General features: G+C 38.8%; 1 protein-coding gene across 4 annotated transcripts in view; it reads right to left on the minus strand.

Annotated features, from left to right (window-relative positions):
- Positions 1-22,290, minus strand: part of arhgef12a (Rho guanine nucleotide exchange factor (GEF) 12a) — a 55,681-nt gene that overhangs the window by 6,606 nt on the left and 26,785 nt on the right. Inside the window, exons 4-27 of one of the 4 annotated variants that reach the window (XM_044120579.1) lie at positions 20,408-20,473; positions 16,354-16,452; positions 14,276-14,325; positions 13,993-14,050; positions 13,723-13,895; positions 13,413-13,490; positions 12,078-12,197; positions 11,577-11,684; positions 10,935-11,060; positions 9,431-9,532; positions 9,205-9,315; positions 9,023-9,121; positions 8,756-8,798; positions 8,531-8,636; positions 8,244-8,381; positions 7,177-7,209; positions 6,468-6,582; positions 6,284-6,380; positions 4,240-4,434; positions 2,653-2,794; positions 2,539-2,571; positions 2,297-2,448; positions 218-364; positions 50-135 (exon numbers count right to left, since the gene is read on the minus strand). In XM_044120579.1, the coding sequence (XP_043976514.1) occupies positions 50-135; positions 218-364; positions 2,297-2,448; positions 2,539-2,571; positions 2,653-2,794; positions 4,240-4,434; positions 6,284-6,380; positions 6,468-6,582; positions 7,177-7,209; positions 8,244-8,381; positions 8,531-8,636; positions 8,756-8,798; positions 9,023-9,121; positions 9,205-9,315; positions 9,431-9,532; positions 10,935-11,060; positions 11,577-11,684; positions 12,078-12,197; positions 13,413-13,490; positions 13,723-13,895; positions 13,993-14,050; positions 14,276-14,325; positions 16,354-16,452; positions 20,408-20,473 (2,477 nt within the window). Of the gene's footprint in view, positions 1-49; positions 136-217; positions 365-2,296; positions 2,449-2,538; positions 2,572-2,652; positions 2,795-4,239; positions 4,435-6,283; positions 6,384-6,467; positions 6,583-7,176; positions 7,210-8,243; positions 8,382-8,530; positions 8,637-8,755; positions 8,799-9,022; positions 9,122-9,204; positions 9,316-9,430; positions 9,533-10,934; positions 11,061-11,576; positions 11,685-12,077; positions 12,198-13,412; positions 13,491-13,722; positions 13,896-13,992; positions 14,051-14,275; positions 14,326-16,353; positions 16,453-20,407; positions 20,474-22,290 lie in introns of all 4 variants that reach the window. The other 3 variants (XM_044120578.1, XM_044120582.1, XM_044120580.1) reach the window with 3 other exon arrangements.

Below are 22,290 nucleotides of genomic sequence, written 5' to 3' on the forward strand. Positions count from 1 at the left end.
GGGACCACGGTTTAAAGAAACGATACCAGAAGAAACAACTTTGACTCACCCACGAGAGCAAGTCGTCCCCCCTAAGATCTATTACCAACGAATCATTTCTCCTCCGTATGGCTGCCATTTGCTCAAGTATTGAAACTGAAATTCGACAAATGCATCGTCAAAGTGTCTTATTATGAATTAAAGTTACAGAGAACAAGAGTTGTTTTATTGAGTGTACCATGCAGCTGCAGGACTTCTTCCAGGTTGGCGAAGATGTTCTTGATGTCAGCAGGAGGAAGGATTGCGTCTTTGGACAGCCTCTGGTAGAAGACGTCATCCAGAACTTTCAGCATCCCTACATGTGCACGCTCTGTATAAAACAACTCTGTGGACAACATGAAAGTAGTTAACTCAGAGCAGAAGATTAGATAGTGAGTACACTCTCATAGTGACCTGCAAAAGTATTCATATCTCTTGATCTTTTTGTCCACCAGCTTCGCAAATCTACAGACTGACATTTTTGGTTGTTCTTTTTTTGCAAAAATAGCTCATTATCAGTCGGATGGGATGTTGGGCACTTTAGAAAAAATGATCTAAACCAGGGGTTTTCAAAGTATGAAAGGGTGAGCCCCCCTACAAGGAGCACAATGCCTGCTGACAAATTCTAGGATTTATTATGAGTCTCTGCTTATTTCCAAGCCCAAATGAGCAACTTCACGTTCAAAAACGAGCCCAAAAAGGCGCAACCCGCCACTCATTAAATTTGCAAGCGACTTTTAAAAGATGAAGCCCAAAGCCGCTTATAATAATCGGACTTGGCGACAGAAACTGAAAATAGTTCCAGTTTTTCCACCAACAAAATGCGCATCTCCCCCCATTTTTAACATTTCTGTTGCATAGAGACGTCGGTCACTCGACAAGACGAGTAGAGGAAATACGATTAAATAACAAAAGAAGATAGTAACGCAAAAATGATTTTGATAAGTAACTGTAGTCTGACTACTGGATTTGAAATAGCAACGCGTTAGATTACTCGTTATGGAAAAAAGTGGTCCGACGTCAGTAACGTTACTGACATCACTGGCCAAAACATCCTCTAAGGTGGGAAACATTTCCACTGATCCCCGCTCCACACGCGCACCCCACAGTACCAACTTTTTCCTAAATCCACAGAGTTGATCGTGTGCGTAAAAGACGTTTCTCTCACATCAGTAGACAGCAAGCAGATAGCTTTTCCGGTTTACTTTTTCCCTCGCACCGCGCCTCCCCTAAAGTGCTCTGGCGCCCCCCAGGGGAGGCGCGACTCACACTTTGAAAACCGCCGATCTAAACCATTCAATTTTTAGATCAAAGGGTTGTTGCTGCTTGAAGGTAAACCTGCCAGCCAGTCTCGAGCCTCCGATAAGTTTTCATCCAGGATTGCTCAGCATTTGCCTTCATTTAGCTTCCCAGCTTTCCTGTCCCTGCTGAAGAATAGCATCGTCACTAGTGCAATGCTGCCACGAGAATGTTTCACTAGCTGTTTTCAAAGTTCACTGTCCTTCTCAGAGGGCATTTCTCAAAGAGAGTGCTTTGAATTTGGACCAAATAGTCAAATTTTGGCCTCATCAGACCAGAGCATCTTGCTGTATCGCTATTAGGAATGACTCTGGTCTGCCAGCGAAGTGCGCAGTAATTACTTTTTCCTAGATAATTTTCCACAAAGGCCAGATTTATTGTGTGCACAATTAATAATTGTCTTGTCGACAAATTCTCCCACTATGGAAGTAGCTCTCTTCAGCTCCTCCAGAGTTCCTAAGGACTTCTTGGCTGCTTCTTTTAATAATTCCAACCAATCAGTTTAGGTTGAAAGGCGTGTCTTGATGTGCTTGCAAGTGTATGAATCTCTTTCCATTTTCAGATATTAGATTTAACATCGTTTCATTGAAAAGAAACATTGCTTTATAAAAAGACATTATAAATATGTACTAGGTGGCAATTCTATTTTGAAAGCTAAGGAGTTTATACTAATATTGCTTTCTTTTTTCAGATTCTAGGACAAAATAAATCCTGACGGCTTTTTACTTTGTTTTGTAGAGTCCAGCTGAGCCCTTCCCATAAATGTGGAAAATGAAGGAAGATAGGTTGCTGACGTAAAAACATAAAGCATATATTGCCTTTATATTTACACACAATACTATTTGGGTTTATAAGAGCCACAGTGGAGGTGCCAAAGAGCCCTGCGGTAGCATGTGAAATTCCAGTAAAATACATTTGTGGTTGTAGTACATTAAACATGAAAAAGACTTATGGACCAATGGCTGCTGTTTGCACTCACCGTTTATAACTTCTTGTCTCTTAATCTCTTGAGGCCTGAGTCCCGCAAGGACCTCTCGTCCCACCAGCTGCTGCCAGTTGTGGGGATCGAGCTCAGAGTCTGTCCCCTGATCATCCTCGCTCTGGACATCTCCAATACCCAATGCCTCAAGTCTAAGACAAGAATAAGGTAACTTTTCATTTCTCCCTTTACCTTTCAGATTAATCCCAAACACCAAAGTCAAATGGATCTTCTGCACTCACCTTCTAACCGTCTTTGGTGTCCCGTCATGAGCTCTAAATAAGATTTTGTCAAATTAATCACTGACAAAAAATGGGAAATCGTCTTTATTCTGATACAGAATGCGTAAAACACACCTGTCACTTTCTCTGTCATCTTCTTGTAACTTCTCCATGGGATAAAGCTCAGTTGAATCAGGGAATGCTAATCCATCCAGAGGATCAGCCTGAAGACCGTCACTCAGCCTGGAGGGGGCTGATGTTGGAGTCCCACCTGAAACTGAACCGCATACATTAGCTTGCCTTCAAAAGTTTAGTGTGCTTACGCCGTACACCGACTTAAATAACTTAATTTGTAGTCAACAAAAGAAGTGGAGAAATTTCAACAGGATGGTTGGCAGAGGTCATAAGACTGGAGTTAAGAATTAGGGTCTCATTTTAAAAGATCCATGTTAAAACAAAAACGGTATGAACAATTAGTGGTCCCATCGAGCTGATGCTACAAAAACTGTGCATGCAGCTGATTACAGGTGTCATGGTGGTGCAGACCGTCCTATTTAAATGAGGATTTTAACTGTTGTTGTGGATGGTGTCGGACGACAGAGTGGCCATAAAAGAAAGCTGAAATTAAAACATGGAGTTGGCAATATACTGGTAATATCAGTGATACTACATTTCATTTAAATGAGCAACACAAAGTTACAGGAGGATATTTCTCTGAAGGAGGAAAATATGTTTTTGAACTCTGTCCCTCCATAACATGGTAATTATATTGTTAATTTATTTCCCACCGTGACAGTAGCATGCTACTGTTTAGAGTGGTACAAAACACCAGTGAAAATGAAAATGAAAACCATCAAAATAAAGTTTTAGACAGCTTTATTCGACTGCGCAACTCAACAATGGTGGTTTTCACTTTGCTCTAACTGCATAACGATTGCCAGGAGTTCAGCTGCATTAATCTGTCCCATGCAGACATCCTTTGCCCACACAGGTTTTTGGAACATGCAATACACAAATACAATCTGCACCACCCTTTTGTGGGATATATTTTTTGTGGGCATCCTGACATAATGGTGTTATGCTGCCATAAAGTGATTGTAATCCTGCAGCTCAAAATTGGCACGATGCAGTTCCACAATGTTTGGAGTGTAAAGTGTAATAGCTGCAACAGATTCATCAGTTGAGGGTTTGCTTGCTGATAATTATGCTTTTTAATTTTGCCTCTGGAACTGCTTTACTCCTTTTCCCCAACACAAATGGGAGTTGTAATAATGAAGTGGAAATCTGTTCATTGGTTCACAATTCCATGAATTTGAAGGGAATTTAATTTGGTTTCACACCAAAAGACATCATGAAACAAACAATTTGATATTTACGTTGAGATTGGATTGCTTTTAATTGCGCTCTGAACTATATTTTTGCAGTTGGTGGTGATTTGTGTAGCAAAATGGGAATGATTAACTTTATATCAAGCTTATTCCTATGCTACCTCAAAGACTATATTTCTGCATGTACATATATGTTGCTTCACCATCTCAAAGCGTAGACATAAACAGTAGAATATTGAAACTATGACCACTTTACAAAGTGGCTACAAGGCTATTAAACATATTAAACTTCCCAAAAGTAAAGGCTATTTTATTATGCTAAACTAATAAAATGCGGCAAAACCCAGATCGACAACCTTAATATTCTAATTAAATAAGCCATATCAAAGCTCACCAATATCAGCGTCTCGGCTGGCATCCACACTGTGGGTGGTGTTACTTGGAGATGACACAGATAAGGAATGAGTGAGTTCGGGGCCCTCACTGGACTGGCTGCCCCTCAGACGACTGTTATCCATTAGCTCAACCGCTCCTAGCGTTGGCTGAGACAGCTGTTTCTGAGGCCTGGGGCGATTTTCCAGGTTTTTGCCTGTCATGTTAGAAGTTGTAAAAAGAGACAAAGAGTATACATTGAGTGCTAGTTTGTTTACAGCTCACACCAGATGAATATATTCAGTCTTTAAAGAGTTATATAGCCATTCTTTCCCACAGATGATAATTGAATCATAATAAGCCTTTCCTGTTTTAGGTTTGTTAGGTCTACCAAAATTCTTTATTTGTTAAATACCAAAACAACAAGAAAATAATCTCCATCCTTTCTTTACATTCTGAAAATAACTTAAGTGTCCTTAGCATTTGCTAGAAGTGCCTTTGAGCTATCTGATTTGGGTCAAATGTTTTGGTGATCCTTCCAAAAGTTTCTCACAATAGTTTGCTATTTTTTCCAGCCCATTTCTCCTGACTGAACCGGTGTAGGTAGTATTACAGACTGTCTTGCATGTACACACCTTTTCAGCTCTGCCCACAAATTTTCTATGGGACTCATCAGAGCTTTTTGATGACCAGACCAAAAATTGCATGTGTAGTCAATAATTTGCAATTGTAAATCGGCAGAAAGCTCATAGATATTGTTAGCTTAAAGAGCCATCAGTTCCCGATCTTCGATTGTCATGCTGTTATCTTAAGATGCTGCTTCAATAAAGACATGCAATGTTTTTTGTTTTTTTTTTACTTACAATAAAACCTATATTGAGAAATGCAGCAGTCCCTCTTGCAGCAAAACACCATCCAATACCACTTCACAGTTGAGGCGCTCTTCTCTGGCTTATAAATATCTTCACTTTTCTTCCAACTGTAACAATAATTACTACGGCCAAGTATTTCCACTTTAGTTTTATTAGACCACAAAAAATCTCTCCAAAGCACAAGGCCATTGTGAGTGAAATTTGAAAATATAATCCCTTTTTTTATGTTACTTTTGGAGTAATGGCATTTTCCGTTCCAAGTGTCCTTCAGTCACTGTGGATAATGTTGTTCTCTTACCAGCTTCAGTCAGCATCTGAGCAAAAAACAAGGTACTCTGTTTTTGCTCCGAAACCATGTTTTAGGCTTTCACATTAAAACATGGTTCTCTCTGGGACACAGAACCAGTATTTGTCTCGCATGTTAACCAGACCTTCCCATTGTTTTTATATTGTTGGGATTGGTGCAACACATCTGAGTAGTTTTAAGAACACCACCGATCGTTGAGGCTGTTTAGAACAGATGGATTCAGTTTGAAAGGATGGCAGAGTGGAGAAACAGAAAGAGATCATGTGATTTGATAAGTTCGGAGTTATCCTGTCCTAGAGAGACGGTTGCTAAGGTAAGAAGAGAAGAGATGCACATTAAGCGATGTACCCATCATGCCTAGCATCTACCTTACAAGCTTGTGGAGGCAGCACTATGATCTGGAGTTGCTGCACATAATCTGCCTGCAGACCATCTGAATACACTGAATGACCACGTTAGTCCATCAATGGATTTTTATCACAGGCATATTTCCAAGATAATATTGCCAGAACTTATCATGCTCAAATTATGCAAGAGTAGTAGAGCATGATACATCATTTTCACACATGGATTGGCCACCGCAAACTTCAGACCTTAACCATGCAGAGAATCTGTGGGATGTGTTGGAGAAGAATCCAACTCTCACTTTCTATCATCCTTAAAATCTTGTCCAAAAATAAAAAATAAAAAAATCAATGCAACTCTGGCCGAAAATACGAAGCCACACAAATCATAATCTAGCAAAGGGTATTGTATTTTTTTATGTATGTAAGCTTCCAAATAAAAATATTCTGGCATTTGGCAATAAAGAAATTATATGTATGATTATATATGGTTTCAACGAGACAGCCTTGAAAACACACACACACCCAAAATGAAGCACTTACCTGCTGTTTCGATGCGGCTGGGTCGACGCTGAGGTACAAGATTTAAAAATTTCTTTTTTAATCTGTCATCAACTTCTTTATCTGTTTTAATACTTTTCTGCTTAAAGAAAAGGAGGAGACAAAGTGTTACGTGCTTGACAAAAGTAAAGGAGAACGTTTGATATGCCAGAAGCACACGTGGTACCTTCATCTTAGGGAAAAGACGGTTCAGACCCCGTTTGGACTCCAGATTTCGAGGCTCCTTAACCCTCACACCGAGGTGCTTCATGTATGTATAGATAACTAACTGTATTGTAGTGCTAAAGAAAAATAAGAGGAGTTAACATGCAAGTTTGAGATTTGCAGTCAAACAAAAAAACGAGGCAACGCTTAATTGTGAATAGCACGTGTATGCATATTGCGACTTGTGCCATATGTCATCGCAGTCCTCGTACAATTTCTAGACAACCCATCTGTGCAGTGCTGAGACCATATGGCATATCAAACAAGAGTGTTTCAATCAGTCACACTTTTGAATAATTTAATATAAACATACTGCATAAATTACATGTTCTCTTTAAGAGTCTGCCCGGACGCCTTATTTGTAAACTGTGGGAGATGCAAATCGGAGCTTTAATGGCACAAAGGAACTTGTCAGAGTTGCTCAGTCGCCATGGGAGAAACATCCCAGACATATGGTCTTAAGTTAACAAGTTACTATTTCTGACATAGTTCATTTAACCCAAGTTTGCTTTTAATGCCCGATTTTACAGAATCCACATTTTTAGACAGAAGTCACTGTGCTAAAAGACTTCTTACATTTGAGACTCATTCATTCATAAAAGTTACAATACACCTCTCAAATATTCATTTAATTAAGAAATGTATACTTGTGACAGTATGAGATGTCTTACCATTTGTCTTCCTCTGTGGTCTGAGTAGTTAAACTGAAAGGGAAAAAAAAAAAAATCTGATTGAACAAAAAGAGACATGAGTAGTATATTTCTGCTTTGTAACCCCAATGACTTTTCATCAAAATTTATTTGTATGGATACATTTCCAGTCAGAGGTTTACACGCACACATTTTTTGCATAAACATCATTCCAATTATGGGCTTTAATTGCTTTAAAGGAGAAACAATTCTACACGAATGAACTTGATGGGTTCTGTCATGAAAGAATTCTTGGGTGTCCATGTATCATTTAACGTAATATATACCACCACTAAATTATTAATCTAATCTTCTAATAAATAGCGCTAAAGCTCTTTAATGTTATTTCAACTTGATATTATTAAGGACTATTAATTTGTTGCAAATGAACAGGATTGCCTGAAGAGGAAGCTGGGAGTTCCTCTTTGAAAGTAGAACAACGATTTGTTTCAGTCTAATTTGGATTGATGGGCTTTCTGCACATTTTTTTATGAGGGAGCTAAAGATTAGAGACTGACTCAAATTTACAGAGTTATCAACCCTGTAAGGCAATTTAAAGTATTTATTTAAAAAAAAAAAAATCACCAGTAATTTATGAGATTTTTTCTACAGAGATCACATTTTGAAGATAAAACTTTTTTAATACAGAATGCATGCGAGAAGTAATGTGGATGGATGAAAAAAAAACTGCCTAACTGCGCCTCAGGCAGTCCTAACTTGAACTGGTGGCAGGGTCATGATGAGAGTCTGCCTCTCTCTACCAGAGGTCCTCGTACAAAGCAGACAATATAATATGATTATATTCGGCCAGAGTACTGCTGGTTGCATTCAACCACAGATTAGTGCTCAAATATTTGAGTTTTTATGTGTGATTTCAAACTCTGTAATGAAAATGGAAAAAAACAAAAGCTTTTAAGATTTTTTTTTTTCAGCTCTGTGATCATTTCAACTAGGAAAAAAAAAACATCTCATTAAAAGACCTACATTTAAAATTTTTCATGACTGCATGTCAACGTCAGACCGGAAATTCATCTGAATGTGCGACTCACAGAATATCATCTATTTTAGATATGATGTTTTCAGCGTATGAACGCTCTCGCTCAAGCGTGACACGATCTCGGACTCTCTCTTGGTCCAGTCTGGCCAGCTCAGCTTCAGCCACCGTTAGGCCCATATTGCGCTTCTGCCTGAAATTCAAAACATATTGAATCGCTGTAAAAACTATTTGTGCATTGATGGTAACAATTGACAGTTTGAACTTTTGAAACAGTTTACTTAAGTAGCTGCCACATTAGAAAGGAAGACGTTGACAGCATGTCAGAGCGACCAGGTTTACCTAAAATCTTCAAGGTGTTTCTCAACGTCAGCCAGCAGAGAGTCCTGCAGTGTTTGAACATGTTGCTTATTTATTTCCTCTGGTATCAGCTCCGTCCGCCGCCGATCTTCAAAGATATAAAGGAAACTCTTTAAATACGCTAAACATAAGGTTAAGAACTCACACTCAAACAAAAAGGATCAAACAAAGCAGAATTTCCACCAAGTTTCGTAAGCACATAGTTACCAAGATCAGAGGAAACAGATTCAGGAACAGGAACCTTTAAATTCTGCAACAGAAAATGTTTTTAAGTCAATTAGTTGCAATGATGCCATACTAACATATCAGTGCCATAATTGGTATAAATGAAGTGGTTTTGGCAGAGATTATGGTCATGTTTGGCTAAACATGTGACTGATTTAATATTTAATAACAAACATGAGAGAGTAATTTTAGTAGCATTCAACAACGTTCATGTAAAAATGTAATTCATGTTCAACGTGAGCAACTCACTGCTCCCCGGTCCATAAAAAAATTGTGGAGGTCCATGAAAACCCGTCGGGTCTCTTTGGAGTTGGTCTGCTTGTAGAGCTCGGTATAGAGGTAGCACAACTGAGAACCGGATCATTGGGATTCATTTAGAGGATGTTGGGTTGCATAAAAACAGATGATAACTGTAATTAAGAGAGTCTCACCACAGGAGCAGGCTCAAACAGAGAGATGACATAGTGCAGAAAGGCTGCGAGGTGAGCAGGACGAGACTTGAGCTGGTCAATACTGTTAAAGCTGTCACACTGGCCGTTTGTCTGAAACACACGCACGTCCTTCTTTAAACTTCCTTCCACAAGGGTACATTTGGGTGTGTTTATAGTACATCTGTAATGTATGACACTCATGTTAGCAGCCTGTAAAAAAGCCCACCTGCTCTTGGTCTCGACCAAAATAGTCATCTTCCGCTCCAATGATTTGCGAGATAACGCGAGAAGAGGAGGGACTGCTGAGTGCGGAAGGCGAGAAAGAGTCCTGTAAAAGAAAAAAAAAAAAAAAAAAGGACACAAAAAAATCCCGACTAAAGATGTTAGTCTCTCCACATTGAAACTTTCCATACATTCATCATAGGCATGAATCTCCTTTTAACTCCTTTTTCCAGGTTAAAATGATTATGTAACACAAAAACTGGTTGCAAAAGTTTGAATCTAATCTGGATTTTTTCTAACCACACAACGTCAAAATTATACGCACAGGATCAAGCCTGCAAAATATATTGCAAATACAACATTCCAATATTAGTCTCAGCAATATTTAGATTGCAAAGCACTATTTAAAATGCAGCAATTGTTGGCTAATATATGTTAAGGGTCATTAACTTGCATCTCATGTGCTAATGTAATATTTGGCAAGTCGGACAGACTCGTGGCAGTAGACGCTCACACTGGACACTAATGACAATATCCAAAATGTTAAAGGTCACAGAGTGATGGAAGCACAAATGAGAAGAAGAAAAAACAAGAAAATAGGCATCTATCACAACTGATCTCATCATTGTCAATAAATACTAATATTACTGCAATCGCAAGACTTTCTAATATTGTTCAGCTTTAGTATGAAGAGAGATACTTTGTTCTGCCATTAGCAATGTTCTGGCATTGGATATTTAACCAATATTCTTTAAAAGAAAAAGGTGAAGTTCCTTTAAACTGCTTGCTTTGCTTCTTTACAAAGACCCGATCACAATCAATACATTTTTAAGAGGATTTTTCTCAGGCCCATTCCATAAGCTTAATCTTTTCCAAGTGTAGTTTTGATTTGTGCTACGTAGCATTGCCTTGTTGGAAAAACTGATTGTGTCCAAGTTACCAACATCTGACTCAAACTGTCCAACTAACACAAACGGACATTGTTTGGGATGTTCAAAAACAACCAGGAACCACAAGGGCTCAGGCCTATCACGAACTAGAGCCTGCTAAAAACACCAGTGTCACTGCCTTCAGTGAAGCCAGACACCATGAACCTAAACCTGCAGGGTGACAACTGAGAAAAAAAAAATGCTGCTCAAAAATCAACACATTCAGTTTGCAGTAGTCCACACGGATAGGCCAAATGCCTTCAGGAGGACAGTCTTAAGGTCGGTTGAGACGAAAGCTGGTCTATCTGGCTGCAGTTTTGAAAGGATTTGGTAAGGCTTCCAGTGGGATGAGGATCATGCCGAGGATCTAGATTTTTGGCAGGGGTGCAGCACATAACAAAAAGTTGGTTGAACAATGAAAGTAAAGAGCTACATTCAAACTGTCTGATTTCACCTCAAATCTACAGCTAGTTGGGTGAACCTAGTCATATAAGGTCCCTAAAGCAAGTCAAAACTGTTTTTTTAAACATGTAAAGCAGGCTAACTGTATGCATATGGATTAGCGATTAGTTCAATTACCAGGTCAGTGGTGTCCTCCGTCTCTGGGGAGTGGCAGGAGTTGAAGCTGTTTCGGGGTGTGCTCTTTGGGCTGGGGTAGGAGAGTTCTTTAGGACAATGGCTTTCTGGAGTCGCTGGCCTAAATATCTGGAAACAAGATGGAAAATAATGAAGCATTTTCAAGAAATCAGTATTTACTAAAGGAATAATAAAATATAGAAATAATACAGTTGCAAAATACTGCAACTGGTTAAAGTTGCAGTATTTTGTATCTTCCAGGCACATAGTGCCATTTTGTAGCACAATAAAGTAACTTTGTCACCTTCAGTTGTTATTAAAATGTTGCATAAATTAAACATGACTAAAAAGAAATTTGACGAATTTGATCCCTTGAAATTGATCCAGATCTTTACTACTTTAAGACACTCCGCATTATGCCAACAACAACTGTTCTGAAGAGCAAAACTTGCAGTATGAGAGAATAACATTACAAAATAATACAAAACACAAGCAATTGATTTCACATAATAGCCACCCCTCCAATAATATATGTTATCTGTTTTCTGTCAAACCAGCATGTGAAAGAAAAGTCAATGCATGCATTTAAATTACTCTGCAAATATGATGAGCATTTAATCATGATGAATGAAAGTCAGTACTTACAGGAGTGCTGCTCCAGGATAGATCTGTGCTATTGTCTGCTTTAGGGGTGTGTGCGTGATCCGTTTCGTACATGCTACTGTCGTCTGCGTCGCCACATGAAACAGCCTCCTGCAGATCCATGCAAGACTTGTCACAATTTTCAACAGTCAAAAGCTACTAGTCACCATCCAAAGAATGTAACACCCTAATGTGAGAAAACTAATGAGTAAAATGGTAGATTTATTACATTTCCAGAATCTGATCTAATGGAATGTAACTGGCATGCAGCAGACTGACATCCAGAAACACTTTAAATGGCACGAGAGATGCAAAACTCTCTGCCATGCAGACACAAAAGAGTGGCTTCCCACAGAGGAAGCTTAATCCTTTGATGAGATTAGGATGTCTGGAATGATCCCCAAATGTGCTACAAAAAAAATTATACAGAGATTGCTGGGCTATATCTGGTAGATCTGTGTCAGTAGATTTCCTGTTTTCTGGGCCAAATGTGAAAGCTGGTACCTGTGTTGTTTCAGTGGACTTTAAGAGCTGACCCTGCAGCTGAGGAATGTGTTTTTTAGCTTCCTGGATGTCCTTCAGTAGTTTGGGGGAGGGGTTCCTGCTGTACTCCTCTTTCATTGCCTAGACAACATAAAGAGAGTAATCAAAACAAAAGACAGGTTTCAGGTATTTATGCACAAATAGGCGAATACGCACATACAAAACTCGCAACAAAATAATCACACAACTTCTACAGATTCTGTCGAGCGGTAATCGCATAAATCTCTATAGCGCAAAGTAGAACACGATTATGAAGAGGAAGGAATGGAATACATGGTTTTCACAGTTTTTATTACACCTAAAATATATATATAAAAAAAAAATGTCATGCTTTTTAATTTACCCTCCGTGAGTCATGGTGGACCATGAGAACCACAGACCCACATTTTTCTGCATTTCCAGTTTCTAGTCTCACACATGCGTCTCTTCAAACTTCAGTCATTTTTTGCTCAAACTCACTCAGACTGAATGGATACTGTCTGTGACCTTGAGCTTGTAATTCTATACAATTGGATTTAGGTGTAGACTTTGATTAGGCCATCCGAGCACATAGAAATGCTTTGATTCAAATCACTTCATTGGAGCTCGCGTTCTCACTAAAACCAGGAAGATAGAGCACATAACAACAGTTTTAAAGTTCCTCCATTGGCTCCCTGTCGCTCAAAGAATAGACTTTAAAATACTGTTGTTAGTTTATAAATCACTGACTGGTTTAGCACCACAATACATTAAAGATCTGCTGTTATTGTATCAATCTTCCAGACCTCTCAGGTCTTCTGGTTCTGGTCTGCTCTGCGTCCCCAGAACCAGAACCAAACGAGGAGAAGCGGCATTTAGCATCTATGCACCAAAAATCTGGAACAAACTTCCAGAAAACTGTAAAACAGCTGAAACACTGACTTCCTTCAAATCCCAACTAAAAACCCACTTGTTTAGAGTTGTATTTGAAACGCAATCAATTGCAAATTTATTGACGGAACCTGACTTGGTGTTCTGTTTTTAATGTTGATTCTATGTTGCATTCTGTTTTTGTGTTTGATTTGATGTAAAGCACTTTGAAATGCCTTGCTGCTGAAATGTGCTATACAAATAAAGTTTGATTTGATTTGATTTGGCTCTATCCTTAAGGTTCTTCCACTTGTTCTACTTGAGTGGAAGTAGAACAAGTAATCTTGAGAAATTATTAGGTTGCAACATTTCTAACAGAAGCTTTGTACACAAATGGAGTTAAGGGTCAAGTAGAGACACCAAGTTTTAAAGTAAAATACACCAGATAACAGACATTATTATGCAAACCTGTAGATCCTGCTGTTCTTTTGAGAGCTTCTTTTGCAAGACATCAGACCTCTGGTTGCAGGCACTGCCATTTTCTTCCTGAGGGTTGAAAAGATGGTAACTGATTAACCTAATTCTGCTTACTCAGTGGAGCCAATACTATAAATTTACGTGAGGAACACACAAAGGCAGATGTGACAAACATTCTAAAGATTTAACGCATCGATTGAGATAATATGTTATAATTGCGAGATTGGATATAAATGCAGAATCTGCAGATATTTTAACCAGCAAGGTGATAGAGTGATAATAAATTAGATATGTTTCGTACCCATGATGATTGGAAGGGGGAGAGGCGGTCCTGAGGACTGTAAGGGCGCTCTGTTGCTGGAGAGTTTGGAGAGGATATGCTAACAGCCAAGATGTCAGGCTCTGCTTCAGGCAACGGGATCTGGGCTAGTCCTGGAGGGCGCCCCAAAACCGTGAGCGCCACGTAGGAACCCGCTAGAATGATAAGACAGATGAATTACACAATCTCATCTTCAGCTTTGTTCTGTTTCTAAATGCGTTTTTGGTCAAAAATGTGTCCAGAGGAACTAACATTTGATAAGTTTCACTACTTCTGTGTGGTTAGAATGTGTGACGAGGGTCCCGTTAACCTGGAAGACAACAGCAGCATCATAATTAGAAATGAAAAACAAACAAAACAAAACAAAAAAAACCCTTTAAATGCAGAGCCAAGCTGAAATGTCTGACAATGAAATAGTCTCTGAAAGTGAGCAGCAGATGACACCTCATGCCCAGCAGGTGGCAGCATACAGCCACTTTACTGCACCGACATTGTGACACTTGGCTTTATCTTCTGTTTCTTTAAACCACATTACCTTGATGATCCTGTCTCCCGTCTGAACACCTGCCCGCATTGCAGCCCCATCTGGCAAGAACAAAGGTGACAGAAGCAATGATTTGACTCAAGAGGGAGAAGAGAAACACAACAAATAATGATCATGTCGAAGGAAAATAACAAATACATCTTCCTGGTTAAAATTGTTTGAAATTTCTATACAACAAATATTTCACATTGTCTTGGCAGACCAGATGTGGCAGAAGGGCCTCTTTAAGAAGACCATAATAGTAGTTATATTACAAGTAGGACCTGTTTCACAGCTCCACCCCAAACAAGGGGATTTAGGCAAGAGACGGGTTATTATAGGAGCCACGTCTGACTATACTCAGCAGGGTAAAGCTAGTGTAGTTTGTAAATCCAAAAAAAACAACCAACAAGGCTTGGCACTGGCCATTAACTGCAGCAAAGGTCCTAAAAAGGCTGTTGGTAAACATTCGACCATTACAAACAGCTATTATCTATTGTTATATTTCCACAGTACTTGCTTACTAAATGTTGTTGGTCTTAGCTTAACCTCACAGCTGATAATAAGGAGGGCCAGAGACAAACTTTTAAAATTTTGCATCAGTTCTCTTTACAATGCCCTATCATCTAATTGCTATGTTCATATATAAAATAATACATTTATTCTTTGAAGTTGAGTTTCTATAAATGTAATTAGAACTTTAAGACTGTAAACGGCTTTCTGGAGTTGCTGGTCTAAATATCTGGAAACAAGATGGAAAATAATGAAGCATTTTCAAATAATCAGTATTTACTAAATATAAACACAGTATTTTCTGTGTTTATATTCTAAGAATATTAACACAGGTAAAGGCCTATTTCTCTTATTGAATGGTGCCACGAGACTAAACAAACAACAAAACTATCTTGCCACCTCAGTGAAGAGTCAGGAAGGTAAATATCCAAAATGCAATGTCAGAGAACTCCAACAACGAGTGACATTGATGACTGAGTCTTCATTAGATGCTATCTACACGCTAACAAGTTGTCTGGAAGGTATAATAGGAAAAATGCTTTGCTATCCCGTCATCACAAATGTGAACATGGGTATTGTGAAACTAAGACTCTGCTTTTCAGCCACAAACATTCCAGGTGCGTTTGGCACTAAAGAACAGTCGGGCATGTGACGAAGCACCACTGTTTGGCAAAGGGGAGGACCAGGGTTGCTGTGGGCCTCTTTCTGGTGCCAATCTGGTGAATTCCGTCAGAAAACTGAATGTTTGTTCTTATACGTTTTTTGCGGGATAGTGACTCAAAACTTGTGTCCAAATTGACACAGAAATGGCTCAAAACATAAAAAATCCAAACTTCATTAATGGATATAATCGCAGATCAAGATCTAAAAAAAAACAAAAAACTTATGAGATGAACTGAAGAGAAGGTGGAGGGCATTGGTTAGTTTATGACTCATCACGGGGCATTTATTCCCACATTTGGACATACACCAAATACATGTTTCTTTGTTTAAATAGAAACGCAGTAAATAATCGAAGGCAGTACCGCATAGAGCACGAAACTTAGAAGACACATATTCAACACAAGTACGCCGACTCTACATATGTATACACCTTTATAAATAGGCCTAGGAAGACTGCGTTCTGTATCGTCTAATAAACAGGAGCACAGACAGCAACTCAAAAAGCATTGATGACCATGCAACAAAAACCCAAATAGAGTTCCTTCTTCTTTTTCTGTCCACAACTACGCAGCCCATGTGATGTTTTTAGAGACCTGACAACAGTACTGTATCACCCTCTACAGGCACTGCAGTATCTAACTACAAGTACCCAGAGAGAAGAAGCTGCAGCCACACTGAAAGTACTGAGCAGAAAATATAGCTTACTGCCCATTGAGTGTGGAATCAGACACATTTTAAGAATCGCATCCATCATTCCAGGTATCAATATTTTATACAAGTTCACGAGACGCTTTGTGAACCTGATGTCTAGGCATAAAACGGAGCGTATATCTTTTCTGTGACAGTTCAGAGCAGGAGTTTTCATTTAACATCTGGTTTTTCTTCTTTTTTTTAAACGCTACACTCCACTTTACCTTCTTTGACCAGCTGCACAAACACAGGATTGTCACCACTGACAGTAAGCCCAAAGCCATTTTCATCTTTCTGAATGATCACACATCGCTGGACCAGACCTGTAAAGTGAGACAGGACAGAAAACACAATACAGTAAGTACATAAAGACTAGGAAGTAGATAAAAGATGGCACTTTGAAGTTAGAAACAAAAACACTGTGGCAGAGAAATTCACTACAAGTTGTATGTTCTCGTTCATGATTTAAGGTGAAATTACCAAAGTTTACTTTAACATTTTAGGCTTAACTAAAAGGAAAGCTGATGTTGTTTGAGTTTCACATCCCTACATGCAAGTCAAAAAAATACCAGAATTTTTGTTTGTTCCTCCTGCCCCATTAGTCACACCGAAAGCAGTCTTAAAGGGAAATTTACGTAACCAGAACGGTCAAGAGAAAGAAGCAATAAAGCTGATAGATGTGAGTAATGATTTTAAACAGCTGCTGTTAAAACATACATTAAGCATCTTGAAGTGGAAACAGTAAAGGTTGCTTGATGCAAATAATACTTTATGTGTCACGGTAACATAGCAATAGTTTTGTTTTAGTCCACCATAAAATATTGTTTTATTATGGAATAAATTGAATGAAAATGATAAATAATTTTCTTTTTTTTCATGTTTTTAAACAAATAAAAGTTGGACATGTTTGGAATGCATGTATTCAGTTTGCAGAAGTAATTTCAGCTGCAAGTACACCTGCAATTCTTCTGGTTTCCGTTTTTATCAACTTTGCACACGTAGAGCATGACAGTTTCCTAATTCTTCTTTGCAAATTAGCTAAGGCTCCATCAGCTGTGTTATATTCTGACATCACTGGCACAAATTTTCAATTAGACTCAGTTCTGGGCTTTGACTTGGACATTCTGCCACATAAAGATGGTTTGATGTAAATCATTGCATTTTAACTTAGCTGTATGTTTAAGGTAATTGTCTTTCAGAAATGTGAACATTGGCCTCAGTCTCAGGTCATTACTGTTTGGGTCTTAGTGACGATGTTTGTTCACTAACAGAACAGTTTGTATAATACTGAGGTAAAGTTGGCGAAAGGTCTGTTCCTATTTTCTTACCTGGATGGTGCTTGAAAGCAACTGGGTGCACTGGATTTTACTAATGAATATCACAGTAAAGGAGGAGGCATATAAATGCACATAACACATTTAAGATTTTCCTTTCCACTTTGCATTATTGTACTTTGTGTTGGTCAAGTCAGTAATCATTAAATATACTAAGGTCTGTGACTGTAAGTACAAGAATGTCACAAAGTTCAAAGGGTTTTAATGCTTTTACAAAGAACTGTATCCAGAGATCAGAAAGATCAAAATAGGAATGTTACTTGACAGGTTTTTCTTTTCTTGCTTTGTTTGTTGACCAAAGTGAAAGGAGCTTATCTCAAGACAAGAGCCAGACTAACCAAAAAGCTAATGAGAACACAGTTGTTAAAATACAAAATAAAACAATCATCCTTAAAACAACAAACCTTCATACATCTTTTAAGAAGCAAACGTTAAACACAATAACTTATTTCTTCCAGTAATGTCTAAAATTTTATGGTCAGTTCAACAACAACAATAAAGATGTTCACCAGTAAGAGTTAGATGGGGGGTTGAAAATTGCAGGGGGCAGCAGCAGCTCATACAAGGGAGGTAGGCTAGGGAGCCAAATGGCACAGTATGGGGGTGGGTGGCTGATGGAAAAGAGGGTTAGGTAGATCTGAAAGAGCAGGAGGATGGGAGGGGATGAGAGGGCAGGGATGTCAGGGAAGCAGATAAAGCCGTTTGGGGAATACAGCTGGTGTGAATCTGCCTCTAGATCTGATTTTTATATCTTTTGCTGAAATTTTCAAAATCTTCAGGTGGCATGAACAATGGCAGTGAGGGATTTGAAAGTGGTCTTGTAATTACTCCTGAGGTTAAACCATCTGAGCTCATGCATTATTTAAAAATTCAACTCATATGTAATCGGCACCCTTCACTGAAAGAAATAGGGATATCCTCTAAGGCAGGGTTTGTCAAACTCCAGTCCTCAAGGGCCGGAGTCCTGCAACTTTTAGATGTGCCTCTGCTGCACCACACCTGAACAGAATAATTAGGTCATTAGCAAGGCTCTGGAGAACTGATCTACACAAGGAGGAGGTAATTAAGCCGTTTCATTCCAGTGTTTTGTACCTGTGGCACATCTAAAAACTGCAGGACAGCGGCCCTTGAGGACTGGAGTTTGACACCCGTGCTCTAAGGGATAAACTGACCTTTAATGCAGCCGAGGTGCTTTCAGCATTACAATGCCAAAGGAAAGGAACCAAAATCAATAAAGGACGGCTCACAACATTCAGACACTTTTCCTTGCATCTAAAACTGAGGCAAATGAAACCCTTACGTTATTTTTGCTTGCGATGAATTCCTGAGTTTGATTATGATTGCTGAAGCAAGCACAGGGAGAAATAAAAACAGACAAAACACACCTACGCTGTCCTAATAATGACAAGAAAATGTTATCTTGATCATGCTTTCTAGAAAGCAACTGAAACATGGCCATTGCATACTGCTCTATCTGACAGCAGCTTTAACAATGTGTTCTGTCAGTGGGCTTTATATAACTTCAGGCTATTGCTATGAGTCATTTGATTAGAAATCTCAAATTAACTGACTGTGTGGGCCATTGCAGTGTTGAAACAAACTCCAGACTGATGTGACAGGCGTGAGAGGGCAGCCGACCAGAGTTACAGCAGCACTGACACCGCAGGGACGACGGCGCTCCATAATGACCCCGTTAGCATGGATTCAGGAAATGAGGCGTCACACCAACTGAGAGCTTAGTTCTATACTGGGCATGGGCCAATATGAGAATCTCACGGTGTGAGCAAATTGACTAAAGAATACAAGACTTTCAGGTTCACAGAATATTTTGTCATTCAGACCAGAAATAAAATGTTGCAGTATTTATTATTATAGTAGGAACAATGTTTGCTGTAACACTTGAAAGTTCTTACCTGACCAAACCAAAAAGATAAAATGAACACATTTTATTAGTTTTAACTGCTTATTGTGGAAAATATCACGTCTTTTTGCCGTTCTGCTTAACACTAGTAAGTTCATATCTAGCTTAATTAACTAGGATGTTATCTTCTCTAGCATTTCATTGAAAGGACTTTAAACCACAGGAAGGGTATGATAAAGAAAACTTTAGTAATATTCAAACTGCAAAATTTTAAAACATCAATATACTTTGGTGCTGGTAAAAAAAAACAACAACTATTTTTCTAAGCATTAGCAATTTCTAGTAATATATTAAATAAAAGTTTAACTTATCCAAGATTAAAAACACAGAATCCATAGAGTGACATGGCTCTCGTACTAAAAATTAAGTGTTTACAATCATCCTGTTCACCAGTTTTATTGGTCTGATGAAATATTCTAATTTTGAATGTCATCTATTCATTGCCTGTAAGTGGAAAATCCTAATTACCAGAAATAAAGGCTTTCAAACATCCTTCTATGTGTAATTTATCTATATAATGTGTTTCACTTAGAGTTAAAAGTTCCTGAAATATTCCTGTAATTTTCTATCGAATGGGTCAGTTTACTAAGTTTTTAAAAGTCACAATTTCAAAATTGCTCAGTTCTTCCATTGAACCAATCAAATGTTTCAAAGTCCCTTCAATAAGAACTGAGATACCATGGACATTACTGGTGTGAGTGTGAAGAATCTTACACGTTTCCATGCCTAGGAGACAACATATAGGTCAAATATAAAATTATTTTAGCTGCATATCTTTCAATAAAATGCTTATTAATCACTCTGTGGCATAATTCTCAACATTTTTGCTGACAAAGTCTGTAAATCGCATGCTTATGCAACTTATCTGTCCGGCTTATCCCTTGGTTTGGTGCCCAGCTCTGACTTTGTATCACGCAGGCCAAAATGTACATTTTAGCCTGGCCATTTGTTATTTTCTATCGGCAACTTCACACCAGGACATTAATGCTGCCACGCCGGCGATTGCACCGTGAAACGTCTTACCACAGGATTCAGGCTTTCCCTCTGCAAGCACACTGTTGTTGCCACTCTTCTCCACCACCAGAGCTTCTGCTCACAGCCCCCACCAGAAGCCAGCAGCACACAAACACGTAAACAAAAATAAACGGCAACCAACACATGAAAAGGAAACACAAAACAGGAAAGAGAAAATCATGAGGAAGAAACAAATCATGGGAAAAGAAAAACTAAATGAACAAAAGGGCAGCACCCCTCGACTGTCACCCATTGACTTACATATTAGTCAATGGGTGAGGACATCGGTGTCCTCATGACAGTTAAGGGGTTAAATGAAAGTCATTAGTTTGGAGAAAAAGACCACAGCCAATGAAGGATTTTAAATTTGAAGATATAAATCATAGCATACCACATCTGTGTGATGTTGTATTCTATCTGCTGCCCATTACTACATATCCAAGCCATTTAAAAATTGCGATAAATCAGCTGAAATCAAGAGAACAGTTCATGCAACATGCACATACAACATAGACAAGCAGAAACCTACAGCATGCAAACATGCTAAAAGGTACAATGAATTCAAAATTTATTTATTTTTTTAGATAAAGAGGAACAAGTCGATGCAAATTTCAAATAAATGTAGCTTCAATCCTCCCTGTCTGTGGTGGTCATTTCAGACACGGCGGTAACTGCCACTGAAAATCACGTACATTTATTTGCAGTGACACAAAACAACATGTGGTGAAGAGCACATCTTGTGTAACTATTGAGAAAGAAAACAGTCCCGTTTTGTATGGCTGCATAACACAGAGATAAACCACCATGTGCTGCAGAGGATTTTCTGTTTTGTTTTGAATACAGAAGCCTTAATCAGATCCTTTGTCGTTCTGCCCCGATTGATAACAAGACCTGAGGGAAAAGTCACAATACTGCACCGGACTGGTTTTGGGACCGGACTTCACCCTGCAAAGATCTGAGATTGGACTGAGGAAGAGACAGAGAGGCTTTCTGTGTCCTTCATGCATAGTGTAATACAAAATATTTGCCCCCTAACAAATTTCTTCCGCTTTTTCGTCATGCTAAAATCTTTCAGTTCATCAAACTAAAGCTAAAATTAACTCATTTCTATAAGTCCCCTTACACCTAATAAATTGTAGTGTCATCCATGGATAGAAACAACTGACACAAAGTGTTTGTGATAACTGGCAAAGAGTCTTTCACATGACAAGGAGGAATTCTGGCCCAATCTTATCAGCAGAATTAATTTAATTCAGCCACAACTGAGAGTTTTCAAGCGTGGTTAGATGTTTAAGGTCATAGCACACCACCACAGTGGGATAGCCACTCAGAAGCGGACATACCGGTTTGTTTCAGATCAATTTTCTGATGCATAATATAATGATGCTTGTGCTTAAAATGGCACACTGATGCCTAGACAGTGTCTTTCAGAATGTTCTTTTTAGCTACTTCACAGCTGAAGCCCGTATGGTCTGGCCTTGGATCTATATGGATACAATTTTGTATCCAATTTTGTACAAAACCTGAACAGAGACAAGCGATTTTCTGCAGTGCTTTAAAAGTTCTTCTGGGTTCTTTGTGACTTCCTGTATGACTCGTTGTTGCGCTCTTGGTGTCATTTCGGTAGGCTGGCAAACTCCTGGCAAGGTTCACCTCTGTTCCATGTTTTCTCTATTTGTGGAAAATGGCTCTCACTGTGGTTTGTTTGAATCCCACAGCAGACTTAGGGAGGCCTTATATGTTTTCCGCACGCCTCTCGGCCTAGTCAGGAGGAGTCCAGCCCATGTTCAGACATGTCAAACTGCAGTTTGTTAAGAGTCCGGAAGCCTTAGAAATGGCTTTGTAACTCTTTCCAGGCTGATAGATTCATTGACAGGCTCTCCTTTGTTTTT

This window comes from Gambusia affinis, linkage group LG06 (assembly GCF_019740435.1).
Source record: "Gambusia affinis linkage group LG06, SWU_Gaff_1.0, whole genome shotgun sequence".
Classification (NCBI taxonomy): Eukaryota; Metazoa; Chordata; class Actinopteri; order Cyprinodontiformes; family Poeciliidae; genus Gambusia; species Gambusia affinis.